This window comes from Primulina eburnea, chromosome 2, assembly GCF_022965805.1.
Source record: "Primulina eburnea isolate SZY01 chromosome 2, ASM2296580v1, whole genome shotgun sequence".
In the NCBI taxonomy this organism is placed as follows: domain Eukaryota; kingdom Viridiplantae; phylum Streptophyta; class Magnoliopsida; order Lamiales; family Gesneriaceae; genus Primulina; species Primulina eburnea.
The window spans coordinates 2,278,906-2,299,764 of record NC_133102.1 but is presented as its reverse complement, the minus strand read 5'-3'; the positions used below and the strand labels follow the sequence as shown (position 1 = coordinate 2,299,764).

At 34.4% G+C, this 20,859-nt stretch overlaps 3 protein-coding genes across 3 annotated transcripts; 1 reads left to right on the top strand and 2 right to left on the bottom strand.

The window, feature by feature from the left end:
- Positions 1–115: 115 nt before the first annotated feature.
- Positions 116–3,637, bottom strand: LOC140818530 (protein FATTY ACID EXPORT 3, chloroplastic-like). Its single transcript, XM_073178526.1, has 6 exons — positions 3,322–3,637; positions 2,259–2,646; positions 1,972–2,139; positions 1,603–1,649; positions 1,463–1,500; positions 116–421 (listed from the first exon to the last, which is right to left on the bottom strand). Exons 1-6 carry the CDS (start codon positions 3,505–3,507, stop codon positions 337–339), a joined length of 912 nt encoding a protein of 303 aa, XP_073034627.1. The 5' UTR covers positions 3,508–3,637; the 3' UTR covers positions 116–336.
- Positions 3,638–10,297: 6,660 nt separating this feature from the next.
- LOC140823986 (non-specific lipid-transfer protein 1-like) lies at positions 10,298–10,878 on the bottom strand. Its single transcript, XM_073185590.1, has 2 exons — positions 10,528–10,878; positions 10,298–10,408 (listed from the first exon to the last, which is right to left on the bottom strand). Exons 1-2 carry the CDS (start codon positions 10,876–10,878, stop codon positions 10,298–10,300), a joined length of 462 nt encoding a protein of 153 aa, XP_073041691.1.
- A 3,138-nt stretch (positions 10,879–14,016) lies between these two features.
- Positions 14,017–20,095, top strand: LOC140818525 (uncharacterized). The gene is made up of 9 exons (XM_073178516.1): positions 14,017–14,594; positions 15,886–16,071; positions 17,244–17,336; positions 17,636–17,818; positions 17,905–18,007; positions 18,085–18,258; positions 18,382–19,316; positions 19,400–19,737; positions 19,817–20,095. The coding sequence occupies exons 1-9, from the start codon at positions 14,373–14,375 to the stop codon at positions 19,878–19,880; spliced, it is 2,298 nt and encodes a 765-aa protein (XP_073034617.1). The 5' UTR covers positions 14,017–14,372; the 3' UTR covers positions 19,881–20,095.
- The last annotated feature ends 764 nt before the right edge of the window (positions 20,096–20,859 follow it).

Sequence of the window (20,859 nt, the reverse complement as noted above, 5' to 3'; positions counted from 1 at the left end):
GTACATATAGGAATTGTATCTAAAGGAGAATGGTTGGCATAAAGCTTTGATTGAGGTGGGATTATGTAGATACTCTTATCAGTTTTAATTGCTCGCTTGTCTACAAATGTCCTGTCTTGTTTAACTGTAAATATATCATCTTTGCTGCGGGCATCATTCTTGTACATTATGGACCTTACATACACGCTACCTTTCATGAACTTCCCCTAGTTTGGGAAATTTTTTATCGGATAGCTGTATATATAGATATAAATGTTATTTCTGAGCATTGAGTTTGAGTCGAGGAGCTTCACATGATGCAGAGTTCTGAACTTTTTCTATGTTTTATTCTCGCAGTTAGGAATACACTCCATTACGAACAGCTTTGATGCAAAGAAAGAAATCCAATGGGGTCAAGGATTCTTTTGGACTCCCATCAAATCTGCGCTAAGATATTAGATTAAATCACAGTAAAATATTGAACTCATTACACTTAGTGCAAGCATTAAAAAGGTATTGAGGTCATTACAAGTTGGAACAGAGATAGGACACACTCCATTATACTCAAAACAAGTATTTGGAAATAGGGTCTACATTCGTTTGCCTCTGTGTCCTTGTTAAAGTAAATCAGTCAGAACACCAGAAACAGTTGGATTCCCTATTTTCTATGTTGTCTAAATTGCAAGCTCTCACCCAGAAATTTAATTTACACAGCCTGATTAAGTGTTACCGTCCATTGGCTTTAAAGAGACTACCATGCAGATGCAAGATGCAAAATTATTCACCTCCGTATGAAGATCAATTAATCCTGTAACCTTGCTTTCGAATTAGGTTCCCTCGGCTGACCTCTATCTCTGATGATCCTGTAAAGATAGAATGCAGCTACTACCGCCACTGCACATGACATGTCATTGTTAGAACACAGATTGACCAATGTTTGATCATCCATCAAGAAAGCAGAAAGGTACAACAGTGCAAGATGCAAGCTCTTTCGTCATATTAATTTGTCAGGTGCTTACTGTCCAACTTTTAGTGACATTGGGTAGTTGCGTCACTTCCCGAGTGTTAGTAGTTCGCAAAAAGCTATAACATGCTCAAACTTTTAAATAAAACCCTTTCAAATTAGCTCACCGTGAATATTCATAAATTAAGTACTGTGGTCTGAGAAGAAAACCCTAAAAAACCATCACATCGGCAATTTGGAGCATTAAATTTTGTCGTGTTGTCTTTGGTTTGAAAGGGAAAACAGCTTCTCCCTTACAAAAATAGGTTTAATAGTCGCATTATAAACAACACAACCCACCCCCAAGGTCCACACATTTACAGTCTTGGAGCACTATATCTCATAAAAAAGCATTTCATGTTCAAAAGGTAGGGATATGTATATCAGAGAGCAGAATATAAAACTACTGGGTTAATCAAGCAAACTGATAGAAAGGGAAAGCATGATAATCGCAATTCAGAATTTCAGAGAACAAGAGACCTGACAATGGTTGTGAAAAAGTTGAATATATATGGCCGCTGCAAAGGAGCACAAATGAATGATGTTTAGAGCTTATAAATTCAACAATTAAACAACAAGAACAATGGACAGCCTCTCATGAATGAGAAAACACAACTTACCATAGACAACAAGCGCAGTTGTCTCAGAAATAATATGGTAGCAATTGCTGCAGCAACAACATATCCAAAATCAAATCAAGAGTTGCATTAGTAAAGTCTACTCCAATTCTAGAAAGCACTCAATCAGACAAGGTTATTCCGAATAAAGATGATTACTTCCAATAAATAGCCAAATCATGGGATACTTGACAGATCAATAATTGCTTCCTTGTATAATAAAACAATGGATTCTTTAAAGGTTATATACAACACTGTAACTACGAGCATAAATTTCAATATCAATGAACAGATAGCTAGCCGAGGAAAAGTAACTGTCATCAATACAGAGAAAATTGGAATAAGTGTACAAATTTCCTTTGGAACACAAACCTGCTTGCCCTTTCAAGACTAAAGGTGCTGAATCCCCCTTTTTCCAAGATTTCAAACTTGATATACTCAAGGCCAAAAGAGTACCGCCAAGTATAATACCAAACCTGATGGCAGGTATACTTCCAGTGAGCATGAAAGAAAGAAAGCCTCCAAAAGAAAGAACAGCACCTGGAAAGTAAAGTAGGATAAGAACATATAAATATTTTAGCCGGTATGACTTTTCGCATCAGTTTAAAAGTCAAATTTCGACAGAGTAGATGCAAGCAAACACTTTTTGCTCAACATACCATAAGGTATTCCAACGTAGAAGTCTCGCACTTTAGAGACATCATCCAACTCATCGTGAGAAGAAGTAAAGGTGTCAACAATATCCTTCACAGGCTCCGGGTAATTATCTGCAGCTGTGGCAAAGTATTCTTTGCTTTCTTCAGTAATTTCTTTTGCAATGACACTCAGATCCTGACTTGCTTTTTCAGCTTGTATTTTCAATTTTCCAGAAGTTTCATGTAATAAAATCATAGCCTTTTCACTATAAAATTTATATGCTTCTTTTGAGACACTCTGCAATTTTAAGGATTGTTCTTTAAAAGATTTGAGCATCTGCTGCCATGCTACATCTGATTCTTCAGCTCCCGCTTTCAAACCCTCATCCTCTATGCCAATATCTGAAGGCTTCTGAAAACAAATTACATTGAAATAATCAATTTACAATTATATGATTCAAAAAGCATTTGATGTACAAAAAAACGTAGTATTGCACAGTTGTACAACACAAAAAAAAAAACATTTTTCCCACGTAATATGAAACTAGAAAAGAAGCACATCTCTGGAAGCATTAATAAAGCTGAAGTCAGGATCGCCCAGCTCCAACTCCAAAGCCAGAGTTCCACCTTCAGAAATTACACATTCCTTTCTTAGTTGCGTTGTTTCTCAAACCGTCTCAAACTAACCAAGTTGTATCCTCAAAACATGAAACGAATGTAAACATCAAATCTAAACGCAAACAACAAATCTTGCACAAATCCTTTAGCAGTAAATTCAATCAATTGTAAGAGGCACATAAGGTGATGCGCAGAAAGAAATTAAGTACAAGACTGCCATCAATGACCCCAAACCCCACTCGTAGACAACCAAACAAAACGAAAGGAAAAATAAAATCAAGAACTAGACAAATTAGTCTGAAAATGTTATGGTAGCACTTGCTTCAAGCCGTAAAACTAGAAGCACAAAACAAAGCATAGACGGGTGAAGCAATTAACATTGCACATGTTCCCGTCCTTTATACATTGCATAAAGTTAAAAACTCCCAAATAGATGATAAAAATAAAAATAAATTAAAAGATACGTCACCGAATCCTCATGAGAAACGGCAGACACGAGCAGCGAGCGATTCCCAGAAATCCGGCGACCCAACGGTGAGAAATTGCGGGAGAAGCCTCCAGGAGCAGGCGTCGAAATGGAAAGTCTACAGCGAGTGGTGGTTTTGAGGAAAGATTGAAACCCCAGGGAAGCGGAGGGCGGTGGAGAGAGTGTCATAGAAGCGGAGGCTGCGTTGCAGCTAGGGTTTGGTAGTGTGGTTGGCTCCAAAACAGTTAATCGCTGATGATTTCGTGTACCGATATATTATGTATGGGGTTAGGCTTCGGCGTAAACACTAAGAATCAGGCTGTGTGTGTCCCCACGGAATCTGGTTGGTAGGTTGGCTGCATCCATCCAAAACCTAAATAAAACTTGTAGGATTAGGAATTCTTAAAATAACATAAATTATCTGATATCAAAATCTTATATTTAAACAAAATTATAATACAACCTTATCCCGTTCAAGAAAACAAAAGAACATGAAAGGTATTATAATATATAAAAACTGTGTTGTAAAATAAAAATATATAAAAAATGCTACTTAATATTAAGATTTGAAAATATCTGGTTGAAAGAGATGATCCTATGAAACCATGATTAGTGATTTTGAAAGTGTTTCCGACCTTGGATATATTCTATACCATGAAACAAGTAATGAATAGTTTAACGGACAGGGCAAGCGAGGGATATATGCTCGGAGCTCTAAGGCAACTTGTCATTCCACTTTCGAGTAAGGTAATAAGATTTACAATGTAATAATAACAATAACATGTAATGTGCATTTTGTGTCCAGATTTAACCACTATTACAAAATCCCTGGAATACTGCAGAACATATTCAGATTAAATGATCGTTATTGGTTAAGTGGGCTCTAAACTTAAAAAGTTTCAGATTATTATGTTTAGAAATGTTAAAAATATTATTTTTTTAAAAATATATATATATATATGCCACGTAAGCAGGCGCCCACAGATGTGCAGGAAAAGAGTGTGCATGATTGGTCAGCCTTTTTTTAAAAAAAATAAAACAAAAAATTTTGTGTGGTTGTGGGCGTACCACGTAAGCAGGCGCTCACAAGTGTGCAGGAAAAGAGTGTGCAAGGTATCATTGTTCAAATCTATATATTGGTGTCCACTGGCTCATGCATGAAGCAGGTGTGCTTTTAGGAGAAAAGTGGCTACGCGATGGCTTCAAACCAGAATTCTGGCCTTATCAAAAATCTAGGCTGACAAATTAACTCTACAATTTAAGAATTATATGCTTAACATAAAAAGTAATTTTATGGATACCCAAAGAGAGATCCGTGTTTGACTTTGTGATTTAATAATGGCAATGATTCATTCACGACATAGACTACGAATTTAAGATTATCACATGGAAATTAAAATTTGATTGGACATACGACAAATAATAAGATACTAATCAATATCATATTTTTATATTTTAAAAACCTTAAAAATTTGAGTGAATCTAATAAGATTTAATTGCATATTAAATTTTCTGATCCGTCTATAAACCGACGGAATACAAAATCTAAGATTGTTGCTTAGCTTTTAAAGATATATATAAACTTGTAGGATTGTGTTAATATACTTCTCCTCAGATGCTGCTGTGTCTAGCTAGGGCAGCTCCACCTCCAGCAATGACGCCCGACAATTGGGGCAGGACGAATGCGACAGTAGCCACGTATCTATGCACTCCACATGAAACCCATGGCGGCATTTCGGCAGAACCCGGACCCTCTCCCCATCCATAAACTCCCCCAAACAAATCGGGCACTCGCTACTCGTCGAAATCCCACCAGGCGATCGGTACACGGCCACAGGGTATCCGGCTCAGCGCGCGCTTCTTCAGCCCTGTGCAGGCAGCAGATTGTTGGGGTGAGCTGCGGTCAATCAACTGCCGCATGCCACATCTAACGATTAAGTTCAACCCGAGTGCGAATAATAAAGCGAAAAGCAACACCGCCAGGATGATCAACATGCTAGTATCGAAATCTTCTTCCGAGCTGGCATCCCCGGAGTAATTAATGTTTGAAGGATCGGTGTTATCCGTGCGGTCGATCCGGCCTGCTTCCTCCATCAGGCGTCGATGAGATTGAGCTATCGCCATCCAGAAGCAGCACAAACTTAATTATCGTGATGTATGAACGAATCTAGCTAGCTAGTGGCCGGCCATGCATAATATTCAGTACAGTTTCAGAACGCAGTGTTCATATACTTATAAATATTATCATCATTTTTTATTTATACCCAATTTAACCAAATTGTACTTATTTATTTTTGATTACTTGATTCGGGGATGATATTATAATTTTTAGTATGATATTGAAGATAAAACAAATAATTAGTTAGAACAAATTTGGTGGTAGCTGACCAGCCCCCACTAATTCCATTAGAAAATTGATTTAAGAATTATAAGAAAATTACTTGAATATATGCATACAAATCTATATATTATAACGTAGATATATTGAATCCTTACTAATTCAGTGGCGAAGTAAAAAATATGGCTCTACCCGACTAGAATTTTAAACTATAGAATCTTTTAATATTTTAATTTAATCACATACAAATTTTTTTAAAAAAATTGAGTTTAGCCCGGGTATATATTTCTATGTACCTCCGCCTCTGAGTACTATATATACACACACAGACATACGTGGGGCAAATTTGGGTGACCAACCACCAATAACGGAGACTTGGGTATCTCTGCTACAACATTTGATGCATTCATTTTATTAAAGAGATAATATTTTCAAAAATACTTCTGGTGACAATTTGTCCTGCTTTAATATAATCTTTACTTTATAATTATTATTTATATTATGAAAAATAATAATTTTATAATATTGCATAATATATGTTAGATCACCGAGCCATGTCATGCATTAATTTTATATATTTTGGGTTTATTTGGGAAACTTATGTGAGTATCACCATTTTCTCCTGAAGCACGTGCATGTACGGGAAATCGACAAATTAATTAATAAAAGGCCAGCTTATACATTAATGCACGCATTTAAAAATGATAATCTGCAAAAGGAGAGGCAGATACAAAGCTGAAAAGTACAATATAATTCATTAAATAGGCAGATTAATCCCCTAATTAGCAATAGTTGAGTACTAGCTTATTCAAATTAACCTTAAATAATTACTGCTTAATAGTACTAACTAAACTTATTCATATGGCATGCACAGCTACGTACGTCCCATTATATTTTCTCCAAACGGATTTGTGCTAATTAAGGGAAGATCTTCGTCCTGACATTGTTTAGCTCACCCTGCAATGCAAAGCAACAATAAATATATTAGAAAATGTAAAGAAATATGGTTAGAACAAGTGGAAGCTGGCAAACAAACACATATATGTATATATATTATTTATAAATCGATATATATGTACTTGGAGCAGTCAGTGGATGGGCTGATGACATAGGGAACAGAGACACCACATTTTCCAGGGAGCGCCTCGGCGTTAGTAATCATGCCCGGGGTGGCAGATCCAACGAGAGATTTCAAGCACGTGCAGACAGCCTGGCGGTCCTCTTTGGTGGTGGCAGAGTTGAAGACAGACTTTACGCCGTTGCAGCACTGCGTCGATGGGGTACCTCCGACCAGAACAAAGTTGAGGCATGGAGTCACAGAGTTCAACACCGAGCTGCATGAAATCGCTGCCTCCGCTGTAGGGGGTGGAGCAGTTAGAGCCACCACGATCACAAGAAGTAGTGCAACCCACATTGGCTTCAACGACGTCGTCCTTGCCGAAAAGCTCGCCATTGAGATGATGAAAGGAGGCCGAATTCGGTGAAGGAAAGAATGGAGTTTTTGGATAGGTTTTCTTTTGTTACGAAGTTTGTATTTATAGTGTGCTTATGAATAGCTTTGGGAGAAATTAATGAATCAGTCAATATTTTGTTGGCCGACAGTTTGGTTTTATTCATTACATTTCATGTGTGTTAGGCATGGGACCACATATATAGAATAAAATTTCTGAGATAAAATTAAAGTCGAATAGAAAAAAAAGTAGATCTTTTGTGAGAAGGTTTCACGAATCTTTATCTATGATACATGTCAACCCTACTGATATTCACAATAAAAGGTAATAATAGTCTTAGCATAAAAACTAATAATTTTTCATGGATGACTCAAATAAGAGATCTGTCTCACAAAATATATACGACATGTGTCACACAAGTTTTTGTCTAAAAAAATTATAATTTCAATTACATAGAAAAGTTGTTTCTGGAAAGGAAATGTAAAAATTTATTGTGCTTTTTTAAAATTAAAATATGCTCGATGAACTAACCTTAAAGTTATAGCAAAATAGTACCACCTACTTATTTATCCAAATTGACACTTAATTGAGAAAATAATATAATGTAATGTGTCTGTGATAGTAAATTTTATCTTACCATTTTTTAATTAATTGTTTTCCAATTTGTTAAACTTGAGATGAAATTACATTAATTATATCATAATTTAATTCTCAACAAAACCAAAATATTAGACGAATTAGTCATTTTATAATATGACATCTTCTTTTTTAGACATTAGATGTTTTTTTATTTATCTAAATAACACCCATTTTGTGTCATTTAATTTCATTGTTTTTTATTTACGAAAATGTCACGTAAAATAATAAAATTGGTGTATTCATTACATTTTGATGACTAATTGTTCACGAAAACGCTACATTTTTTTAAAATTTTACCGTTTATTTTTTGATTTTTGTTAAAAAAAAACGAACAGTTGCGTGCGTCTGAGTACTAGTATTATCATTCAAGTGGAGTCCCTTCCATTAAATTGTAGATAATATCAAATATATAAGACGAAATAGAAAAACGAGCGAGTTACGTGCTAAACTTGGAATAAAACAATCAGACGAGATACGTGCAACGAAAATACAAAGTTCATGTGGAAAACACAAATACATGCACCCAACATTTAATCAAATACGGCATACTGCACGAAAATCACACGCACTTGGTTTCGTAAAATTTTCAAATTTTTGCGTATTAATTGCAAAATTCGATTTCTATTGTGTCTCAACTTTGAAAATTAAGTTCGAGTCATTTTCGTGCAGTATACCATTCCCATATAAGTTCATAAACGTTCACTGTATCTAATTTAAGCTGCATCGGAACTTGGGGAAGGTGAAACAAGACATTTAATTGACAAGCTATTGAAACAAATAAATAAATTGAGAGGCTGATTAATGAAATTAGAGGTTGGGAATTAATTTTTCAACCCACATAAAAGTTTAGCTAGCTATTTTACAAGATTTTTTTTTTTTTTTATGTTTGTCTCATTATGATTTTGATTCACTGTGTTGTCGAACTGATCAGTCTGTTATCTTTGATTTTTTTAACACCATTTTAGCTCTTTCTTCGACGTGTTGTTGACATGGAACCAGTATAATAATGACATGTATATTGTCACATCAACACTTCTGGTAAATAAAAAAAATAAAATTTGTAAAAAAAAAATGAAAGTTACATAATTAAAACTGAAATTTGATGATAAAGAAGACCATGAAATCATAAAATATTAAAAAAGAAAATATACATAACCAAAAAAAAGGTTTTCGATTTACTATATAATAATTTCTCGGTTAGATAACCCAAACTGAGAAAACCCCAAATTAGGCTGAATTATTTAAGTTTCTTTCTGTTTATTAATGTAAACGGCGAACGCTTTCTGTACTTCCAAGCTTTGATATTTTATGCTAAACATATATTTTTTTATCTTTTCTATGAACATCGTCATATGCTACAATTCGGGTTCGATCGAGATCGCATAGAAAATTAAAGAGTAGACTGAGTTCAATCGTTCAATATTTCGAATTCCGATTTTGTTCGTGTTATATATAATCTATATTGTAAAAATGAGTTTCTCATGTACATATGAATGAATTTTTATTAATACAGAATTATTTCGTATGAGAACTTCAAGTATATAGCAAGTGTTACGTTTATTTAACTCCGAAGATGTATATTTTTGTATATAAATATCCAATTTTTGTCAATTATACTTTTCGTTAAAATTTTGCTTATAATGTTTCTGTCATTTTCAAATAAATAATTCAGCCTAATTAAGATAGTGTAAATAATGTAAGGGATTTGAAATTTACTTGGAGGCCATGCACAAATTTAGTCAGAAAGGAAGACATTATTAGTATCGTTGAATTACCCGGAAATATGACTATATTAAACATAACAAATCATAGGAACACACACACACACACATATATATATGTATATAGTATTTATTAAGTTCTCCATGCATATATATAAATAATTTAATTTACTATCAGTTATATAATAAATAAGACTTCAACCATACTACTCTAACGTATAGTCCGGTACATCAGGATAAAAGATTGATTGATTATCAATCCACCTTTATCTCACGTTTGGTACTTTTTTAAAAAGTCCATGATATTAACTTTTTAGAAAGTCCGTGATAATATCATGGGTCGATGATAAATAATTTTATATAGGGATAAAGTATCCTTTTTATGAGATGTGATAATTTTAATCTAATGATAAAAACCCCACAAATGACTTAATTGCCCACAATATATAAAAATCTTAAACCCTATTGTTCTCTCATTTTACTTGTAGATAGAAATTAAAATCAAATAAATATTTTTATTTATTTTTATATATTATATAATATGCTAAATATATAAATGAACTCGAGATAATTATATAAATGATTTGTATAAATCTCAATAAAATTATTAGTATCACTCAATTAACCTTAAAAATTTATATTTGACTTGACTCACAAAATTAAGGGCTCAATTATCATATTATATAATATATAAAATTAGGTAAAAAAATAAATAAATCATTCAAGCACAGTCGGCGCATGAACAGATAAGAAATATGAACTCAAGCAACAAATTTGATTACCTTAATCAAACCTTACTTAATTCACTACTTAATACTAACTAAAACTTCTTACATATGGCAAATTCGCGTACGTTCCATTATATTTTCTTCCAAACAACTTATGGTCATTAAATTAAGGAAAATCGTCGTTCCAACTCCATTAACATCATTTAGCTCACCCTGCAACACAAGACGACGATAAATATATATATTAGAAATTATAATGAAATATTATTAGAATTAACCAGTGGAGTCAAATAAATATGTATATATATATATTTGTTAATTTATGCATGTACATGTACGTACTTGGAGCAGTCAGTGGATGGGCTGATGACATAGGGAAGAGAGACGCCACATTTTCCGGGGATCTCGGCGGCGTTTTTAATCATGCTCGGGGTGGCGGAGTCAGCAACAGATTTCAAGCACGAGCAGACGGCCTGGCGGTCCTCTTTGGTGGTGGCGGCGTTGTTGACAGACTTTACGCCGTAGCAGCACTCCGTCGATGGCACATCACCTCCAAACAGAACAAAGTTGAGGCATGGTGACAGTGTGGTAAGCACCGAGTTGCATGAAATCATGGCCTCCGCCGCAGGGGGCTGAGCGATTAGAGCCGCTGTGGTCACAACCAGTAGTACTGTAACCCACATTGCCTTCACGACGTCTTCCTTGCGGAAAAGCTTGCCATTGAGATGACAAAAAGTAGTTTGAATAATTTGTCGGAGGAAGAATGGAGCTTTTGTATGGGCTTTTCTTTGTCAGAAAGTTTAAATTTATAGAGGGCTGCGAATGGGGTTTGGAGAAATTAATGAATGAGCCAACATTTGGTTGGTGGACAGTTGGGTTTTACTTAATTCATAGCTTTATTAGTCACACAACATGTGTGTTTATGTTGGAAATTTGAGTTAGTTGTGTCTCGTTGTCGTGGAAGTGTATTTTGACTTTTTAAATATTTAAGTTAATCGAAGACTTTTGACTCTTCATATTTTTAAGTTAATTAGAAAATTAATTGAGTTAATTAATTTTCCTTGACTCTTGATATGCATTTTTTGGGCTTATAAATAGTATGTTCATTTCCTCATTTCATAAGCATAAAAATTGTTTTTACAAATACTTAATATCTCTTTTAAGCATTCCGTTAAATTTCATTGATAAAGTGAAGATATGTTTTCGATTCGCTGGTTTAGTTACTCCGTGCTAAGTTGCTACAAGTTTTTGCTGTTGTATCCTAGGAAACAGTTGTCCGTCGAGATCCTCAAAGCACCGTCGGAGGGGACAAATCTGGTTTAAGGAAATTGTACTTCGTACAAGACTCGGTTTGATTTACTGTTTTATTGTTGTTATTTTATACACGATATTCATATTTTCAATTGTATGCTCATTTTCGTATAATGTTTTTTATCGTCGACGGTCGAGACCTCGACAAGGCCTGCCCAAAGGATGAATTCCTTCTGCCGAACATGGATATACTTACTTTTCGACAGTAGTTCGAAAAGTTTTCATAGATTGCTATATTGAGTATAATAATAAAGATGGCTCCTGAAGATGCCACTCTGTCTATATCTTTACGAGATTTCTTTCGTTCCCTACTTCTATAATTTTGTTATTAGCAATTTGGCTAACAGTTTAGCCATGTATTTTTTAAAATTTTGACGTGGTAACATGATATCGGATATTGTTGATGTATCAGCATTCCGTTTGAAAAAAATTGATTTTTTTTTAAAGTCAGTATATTAAGACTGTGAATTGATCGATAATAGTGTAAAAAAAATTGCAATTATTATAAAACCAAAAATGTTATTTTTTATTTTATTTAATGTATGTATACCAAGTCTGTGATTATTTTTCTATTTATTTATATTTATATAAATATCGATTATTTTTTTGTTAACTATACTTTTCGTTAAATTTTCCTATTACATATCAATTCTGTATTGTCAAATAAATAATTCAGCCTAAATAAGATAGTGTAAATGTAAGGATTTGAAATTTAGTTGGAGCCCATGCACAAATTTAATCAGACAAGAAGACATTATTATTAGCATCGTTCACTCGAAATTAATTACTTCCGTGTTAAACAAAACAAACACATAGGAACATATACTAATTACCTCTATGAATTATTTGATGAGATTATAGTTATAAAACAAATTTGATTTATTGCCTTAAACAATATGTATCGGACCGACTCGAGCTTAAGATTTTTCAACGACGTTATAAATAGCGACGATAATATTTTGATATCGATCTTAACAATTTTATTAAATATCTCTAGCTCCTTAAATACAGAAAGGGTTTTTAGTGTACTTCATACAATAATAATTATCTACAATTGATTTCTGGGGGAGGATATGATAAAAAATAAATAAAAAAAAATTAAAGCGACAAATATATGATTTTAAAATAGTTTGAATTAAAAGCAACATATCACGAAATGTGAATTGAATTTCAAAGGTCACACGAATATAAAAAAACTTTCTCAGTAGAAATCACTATAAAAAGCACTCTATATAATGATCCTACGATATTATAGTTTATGTAGAAAAAATTTAACGATGAATGCAATATCATAATTATAAATAAAGCATGACAAAATTTTATGCGTACGTGCTAGAAAAACATCGAATTCAAGATCAAAATTTGAAATTACATTAGCATTAAATTTGTCCTATTATTCCACAATGAAGAATCATATTCGCTTTGTTTTCTTCCCTTTTTTTTAAAACTACAGCAACCGAATACGTAGTCAGGGCGAATTCTCCCGACGTTAAGTGCGAAAACTGTCGAGATCACACAACATGACTGGATTATAAATAGACGAGCCTGACATCGCAGCTCGTCGTATATTTTGCGTGTTATATGTGGACGAGACATTTTGATGGACATAAGTCCACATAAACATTGAAATATCATATTAAAAACAAATATATAAACTCTTGCTTCGGCCGTGAATCAATGATATTTTATAGCAATTTCGAAGAGAGTTGGAGTAGTAATTGGGCCGTGAGCGTGGGTTAGCCTAGCCCTATCGGAGATAATAATCACAAAAATCAACATGAGCCCAGGTTGGTTTAAATCGCGAGCCCTGTTATATTATCTACTGCATGCGATCCATATATTTATATTAAATATTAATAATTTAATATGTAATATATTTCTGTATAAAATATAATCATAGGAGAGTGTCTTTCTCTATCTAATTTTGTGTTTACAGTTTTTATTTTATAATATTTTTCTCATAAGGGAAATGAGATATTTTGGTATGTTTTAGATATCAAAATAAGTGGGTATATATCTCATTTATTATTTTTAAAGTTTTGAATCGACACACATCTTGAAAAAGTATGAAAATTACTTTTTTTTAATGGTTGGAAAAAGGAAAAAAAAAACAAATATTCAATAACCAAACTAAATAGAAAAACGAGAAAAAAAAAGATACACACTTTTTGATTTTGGTTATCGATAGATATCCATGTTTTATGATATCGTAATTGCGTAGATCATATGATGAAACGATCTGCATCGATATAGATATAATGTTACAAGTTATGATTATAATAACCAATATCGACCGTTTAATTTTTTTAAAAAAATATTATTGTTTTAACAAAAAAAATATATTATTTTTTAAAATAACAAAACTATGTTTTACACACTTGATATTACAAAGAATTAATTAATATAATATGTAATAATAAGAATTTGAAAAAGGGGAAATTTAAAAAAGCAGGGAATCGGCGGTCAAGAAACTACATCAGTCTTGCAAAGACAGATTTGTATAATTTAATTTAATATCACAATCCAACTGAGAATCACTTGCGAATGAGCGTAATTATACGTACGAACCCCTAAATCTCTCTTGCGATCTTTAAACCCTTCCGACCATCTAATGATTAATCTCCTCGAATCTTATACCTTTCACGCCAGAACCCATTTCACACACATGCGAGTGGAGGAAGAAGATACAACTTTTTGTTGATCTTTGTGGGCATTTCTGATTCTTGATTTTCCAACACCGGAACTTGATATTTTGATTCTAGTCAAAAGGGTTCGGTGATTTGTTGTACGGCGTCAGTTGTGTGTAGAAATAATTTAAGTGCATATATATATTTATTCTAAAATCTGGTTTACATAAAAAGATTAAATGGTTGATCTTCCGGTCGGCGCAGCCGCTCAGGTCACTTCACCTTCATCGCCGATCTTTGACTCGTATCAGTTTGGTTTTGGACCGGAGCGTTGGGCCCGGGCGGAACAGGTTGCACACGAGCTAATCCAGAAGGTCCAGCTAACTGCTGCATCAGAGGAGAGGAGACGGCAAATTACTGATTATGTTCAGAGATTCATTAGGAATCGTCTTGGTGCTGAGGTATAAAGTTTGATTGCACCAATCTATCTTTCGCGATGCATGTTGTTAGATGCATTTCGAAGCATGTTTTGTTTGCAAGTCGCAACATTTGTGGGTGTAGGTATTGCGGCTAATGTTTTTTTTCGGTGGTTTGAGAATTTTTTTATTCTAGAGATTGAAGTGCAGAGCCGTCTAGTTTTTTTATGTTCTAAACTTTATTTTTTGTGTTAGTTTGGATTTTGACCGATGGAGCTGTTCAGCGGTAATCTGCTATGGTTCACTGGACACACTTAGAGATTAGTGTGCAAGGATAGCTCTTGTGGTAAATGAAGTTCTTATAAATTAATGTGTTCGAATTGAAAAATGTAAACAACCTGAGGATAGAAAAAGTTGGCCTTTAAGAGGTTATGAACTTGCCAAGAAATAGAGACTAGAGAGTTCTCGCTGTCCTGGATTTCTGCGAACGATTCATCAATTCTTTACACGTGGTCGTCTGAAATTGGTTGCTGTTATCCGTACGATCATGTGTGGCAAAATGCTGTCTGTTTTTATAGTATTTATTAAAGTAGCTTCTGCTATTGAATTTTTAAGAGGTTTTGAAACATGCTGAGTAGAATAGGTATCTAGGAAGGGATATTTTTATTGAGTTGAATCCAAGAATTATGATAATTTTCCATCAATTCTCTATACGCGCTGGTTCGGATTTGGTTATCAACAAAGGAATTAAAACCGTTACGAGCGTGTATGAAGTAGCTTTTATGATTGATATTCGAGAAATAAGGAATACGCCATGCACCAGAGAGAGATTGGTATCTTTGAAGCCCTTTATCAAGGTCAATCCAATATTTTTAGAGATCTTTCCATCAATTCTCAACACGTGCTGGTTTGGAATTGGTCGTTGTCATTGGTAAACGGGAGGAAAGGTTACAATCATGTGTGGCAACATACTATCTTCAGCTGTAAAATCGATTAAAGCAGCTTTTGCAACTTTGTAACTTCGTCAGATTACTGATTAGAAGAAGGTTTTAACATGATAATTAACTAAAAATGATTGTTTGTTTGAGCCAGAGCAAGTGATAATATTTCTTGATAAATCGAACACCGTCAGATTTTGTGGCTTATTAGATCTGAATGGATATAAACCTGCGAAGAAAGCGGAATATTACTAAAATCTTTTACCATCCTTGATTGGATTGTACTACCTGTTTTGTGCCTATATCACTCATTCGTGTTCTTGGTAACTGATGTATGCAAGTTTTTCTGGTCAATCAATTCTTTTTCTTTGTAACATTAAAAATTTGGACTTATGCAGGTATTTCCTTATGGATCTGTGCCATTAAAAACTTATCTCCCTGATGGAGACATTGATTTGACTGCCTTTGGTGGTGCAAATAGTGAAGATAAGTTGGCTAATGAAATAAAATTTTCTCTGGAAGAGGAGACAAAAAACAAGGCAGCTGAGTTTGTTGTAAAGGATGTCCAGCTAATTCATGCTGAGGTTTTTTATTTCACTAAATTTTTCGCTTCAAAATTCAGACTTTTTCAACTTATTTGACATAAGTTTTCGCAATATCTACTCCATGTTACTTCCACTGTCCATTTTGTAATTCTGCGATCTGATGGACCAGCATAATTGGTTGCTTGGTGCACCATTTTCTCCTTATAAATCAAATAGTAGGAAACCAGAGTAGAGGTTTCATATGAAATGAAACCTTAACAAAAAGCATGTAAATGACATGCAATAGTTCGGTTAAACAATACGAGGGTAACATAACCGTTGAGCACATCTTGTTTTGGATAAAAACGAGTATTTCCAGAGAAAAAAAAGGTATCTTTTTGTATAGCACTTTATTATAGTTGAAATGCATTTAAAGAGGCAGCTTGAGAGTTATCGAGGTAATGGATGCATAATTAAAGGTTAACCAAGAGGGCATGTTCTATCCAAAATCATATGTTAAAGGTAGACAAAATAGCATGGTTTTTTGGTCCAGAGGCACCCTTACCCACTCAACTCTTGGTGCCATATCGGACCCAGATTAATTTGGGGTTGAGCTGGTTGGACTCATTGGGAAAAGTTCTCCGAACATTTCTCTTAATAGTTTGTAGCATGCTTGACGGGAACCAAACTCCTTGCTACTTTGAACAACGGGTATTGGTCAAAATAGCTTGTTTTATGCTGTAGATTTAGAGATACAGATGGCCGTGACTGGCTGCTGAGTGGAAGAGAAGTTTCCTAGCAGCTGACTGCATGTGAATGAGGATAAAATTTCTCTTTTTCAGCAAATGCAATGTTATGGCAACTGTCTATATGATAATGTTTAGAAATAAGGCAAATGTGAAAATAACCCAAAACAAGTGTGTATAAGTTTCCACTTGCAGAATATAAGAAATTTATCATCGCTTGAATTAATGCGCGTGCTTTCTTTTCTTTAAATTGGTTTTAATCCCGATCTTATCTTCTGTTAGTTCAGAATACCGTAGAGCAAGGATAATAAATTCTTTAAGTTAATATCATGTGCTAAATTGAAACCTTATTGAACTTTGAATGTCCCTACTGCCGTTCTTTTTATTCCACTTTCTAATCAAGATTCGAAAATTTCTTTTGAAGGTGTTTTATGTCCCTGTGTGCTTCTTTCTCTAGATTCTTGATCTCAAACTGTTATGGTGCAGGTTAAGATTGTCAAATGCATTGTTCAGGATATTGTTGTCGATATCTCCCTCAATCAAATTGGTGGCCTGTCTGCTTTATGTTTTCTTGAGCAGGTAAAGAAACCTAAAAGATTGAAGAAATTAAAATATGTACATGAACTCATAACTCACCTGGTTGAGAATCATAATTAAGATTGATGTTTTAAATATTCTCGTATTTTTTGTTTAATCCAGTCCAGTTAACTCGAACATGAGTTTAACAATGATAGATTCTTAAATTATTTTACAAATCTTCAGATTTTATAAATGACGTTTTACGTTTTTTTGTTATATTTATTAATTATTAAATTATTACATTTCTTTCTAATTATGTTTAAGAGGCAGTGACATTTTTTACCATTCTTATGTTTCAGGTTGATCGCTTCATTGGAAAAGATCATCTGTTTAAGCGCAGTATTATACTCACCAAAGCATGGTGCTATTATGAAAGTCGTATTCTCGGTGCATTTCATGGATTAATTTCTACATATGCTCTGGAGATTATGGTTTTGTACATCTTCCATCTCTTCTACTCGACATTAAATGGCCCTTTATCTGTGAGTGGTTCCTGAGAAAGTTACGTTCTTTAGACTTTAGATCGTGCTCACAAAAAGAACCTGATTATTGAAATTTCTGAAAATAGGTTTTACATAAATTTTTGGACTACTTTAGCAAGTTTGACTGGGAAACCTACTGTATCAGCTTAAAAGGGCCTGTTCGACTTTCCTCATTGCCAGATGTTGTGCGTAAGTAACACCTTGAATGACATTAACTATGACGTTTGAGATTAAAATTTAACCATTGTTCATTCTCTCATTTGCAGCTGAGATACTGGAAGACTGTTGTGGTGATTTATTGCTGACAAGTGATTTCTTAAGTTCTAGTACTAAAGCATTCTCGATCCCTTCTACAAATTCCCGTGGATTTCAGCAGAAGCATCTGAACATAATTGATCCCTTAAAGGAGACGAATAATCTAGGCCGTAGTGTCAACAAAGGTAGCATGGACTGGAATAGTTGGATTTAATTATTTATTTAATCTTCTCTATATTTCACATAATAGAAAATCCATTAATTTTCTTACTAATATTGCATCATGGGGTGTGCTTATTTTTGTACAGCTAATTATTACCGGATTCGCAGTGCTTTCAGTTTTGGTGCTCAGAGGCTTAACCGAATACTTTTACAGCCTGAACATTTAATCCCTAAGGAGCTGCACAAGTTCTTTTCAGACTCCATGGCTAGGCATGGATGCGGACAAAGGCATGATGTTCAAGATTTTGTTCCACCACCGACGTGTGATGGTACCATCACCGATTTACCTGTTTCTAAGGCAGAGTTGCGAAAAAATGAAATCTTGTCCTTTGAAACACGTGTTAATCACACCGGCTTAGCAACGAATCTTGCCGCTTCAGGTATGCAAGGCCTTAGAATTTCAAGTGACTCTCCTGACACTATGGTTCCAATTATTGAGGAGAGTTCCCGTGCAACTGTCAAGCCCGTTTTTGCCCCTCACCTCTTTTTCTCCAATTCAAAAATGTGTAACCGGAGTACGAGGGACGGAAAATCAGATTCAGATCACCGCAATGATCCTAAAGGGAGTGTTTCTTCCGTCAAGGCAAATGTCATTATCTTAGATGGCGCAAAGCCTTTAACTCTTTCTGGGAATTCAAATAATATGAAATGGGATCAGGGTTCGGCTAGTAGGACTGAGACACCTGAATTGTTGAATTTTTCGGTAGATCTTACTGGGGATTATGAAAGTCATTTGTATGGGTTAAAATATGGTCGGCGGTGTTACGAATATACATTACCTGTACCTTCTTCGCCGGTGCCTCCCTCTCGAAACCCCCCTTTGTTTCAGATCAAGAATCCTCAGGATGATGTCCAATCTCCATCACAGTTGCAGACCAATGGGTTTTCCGTCCGACATCCCAACAGCTTCCATCCGGGTACTCCAGTGTATGCCATGCCACATTTACTGCTGCCTGGTGTGGCCGTTGGATGGGAAGAATTGCCAAAGCCCCGAGGCACAGGAACATATTTTCCCAATACGGTATAGAAATTCATGCTTTTCCTACTAAATTTGTGAAAAAAGGTTCCGAACTTGGATGAATATTTAGTTGCATTTTTGTGCAGAACAAACCCCCACAAGGGTATCGACCTTCCGCTCTGAAAGGTAGGAGTGAGGCTCCACCAAGGACTTACCATAATAACGAGCAGAACCCGATACAGCCAAGTATGTTAGACAGAAGCCTGCACGAGCCAGCACCATCTTCCGAAAGCCGCCAACCATCTTCTCCTCCTTGCTTGGCCATCGAACGAGAGCCCGAGGGAACAGTTGAATATGGGGTTGGGCATGCATTTGGAACCTCCATGCAAGAAATAAGCAGGCGACAGAGACCCGTCTCTTCTTCTCCTAGAAGTTTCCCCGCAACGCCAAGGCCACAGCCTGGATTCAGCAGGGAACATGATAGGTAAAGAATCTTGGAATACTCTGATTTACTAAATGTGGCTGGTGTTTTGTTTGAGCGTTTCTCTGCCCTGAAAATGTAGGATCCCATTGAGGTCTTCTTACTCACTTAAAGATGATGACGATTTTCCTCCATTGCCTGTCTAAATGTGGTGTTATGCCGCCGCTGTAAGCACAACAACATGCAAGAAATTTCTGAACCACATGTCTTTTTGGCTAACATAATTGATTGCTAGAAATTGATTTTTTTCTTTTTAAATTAAAAACGTGAATTGCTTATGTTGGAGATTTGTTCATTTGTAGTTTTTACTAAAGGTGAATCTTACTGAAGAAAATGAATATATAGAAAATATGTTGCTTTATTTGATTTTCCTTTTAATTTTTTTGGGCCCGTTTATGACATGAGGCGTTTTTGTTAAAAAAACAATTTGACTCATAAAGTACTTTCTTAATGCTCTTGATCAGTTCATCCTACCTTACCATACGAAAAACATTTACATTATCGAAAAACCCTAAAAAATCACAAAATCCCCTTATAAGATTAAGGGGTTATTACACCCCATATGTTTTCAAAAAAGACAAAAATTTGTGTGAGACGGTCTCACGGGTCGTATTTTGTGAGACGGATCTCTTATTTCGTCATAAATGAAAAATTATTATTTTTTATGATAAGAATTTTACTTTTTATTGTGAATATCGATAGGATTAACTCGTTTTATAGATAAAAATTCGTGAGATGTCTCGCAAGAGATCTACTTTTTAAAAATCAAACACATATAATTTTGTATTTTCAAAACTCGATAACATCTATTTACCCCATTTACAATATGTTTTATTCTTGATAATAATAATCATAATAATAATAAAAAAAAACAGAAGGTGTTATATGTATTTGATCTTACACGATCGAGGGTTTTTAGTTTATTTTAAAAAAATCATGAGGATTGTGATGCACTTTGACCCATGTAAAAGTGAGGTTTCTTTTTGAAAAATAAATTAAAAGTGAGTTATAAAACAAAAATCAAGCTTTTAGAAATGGAGCTTTTCGATTTTATGAAATTTTTTAATTAAAAAAAATGAGTTAATTAACTTTCTAATTAATCAGAGATTATAATAGAAAAAAGAA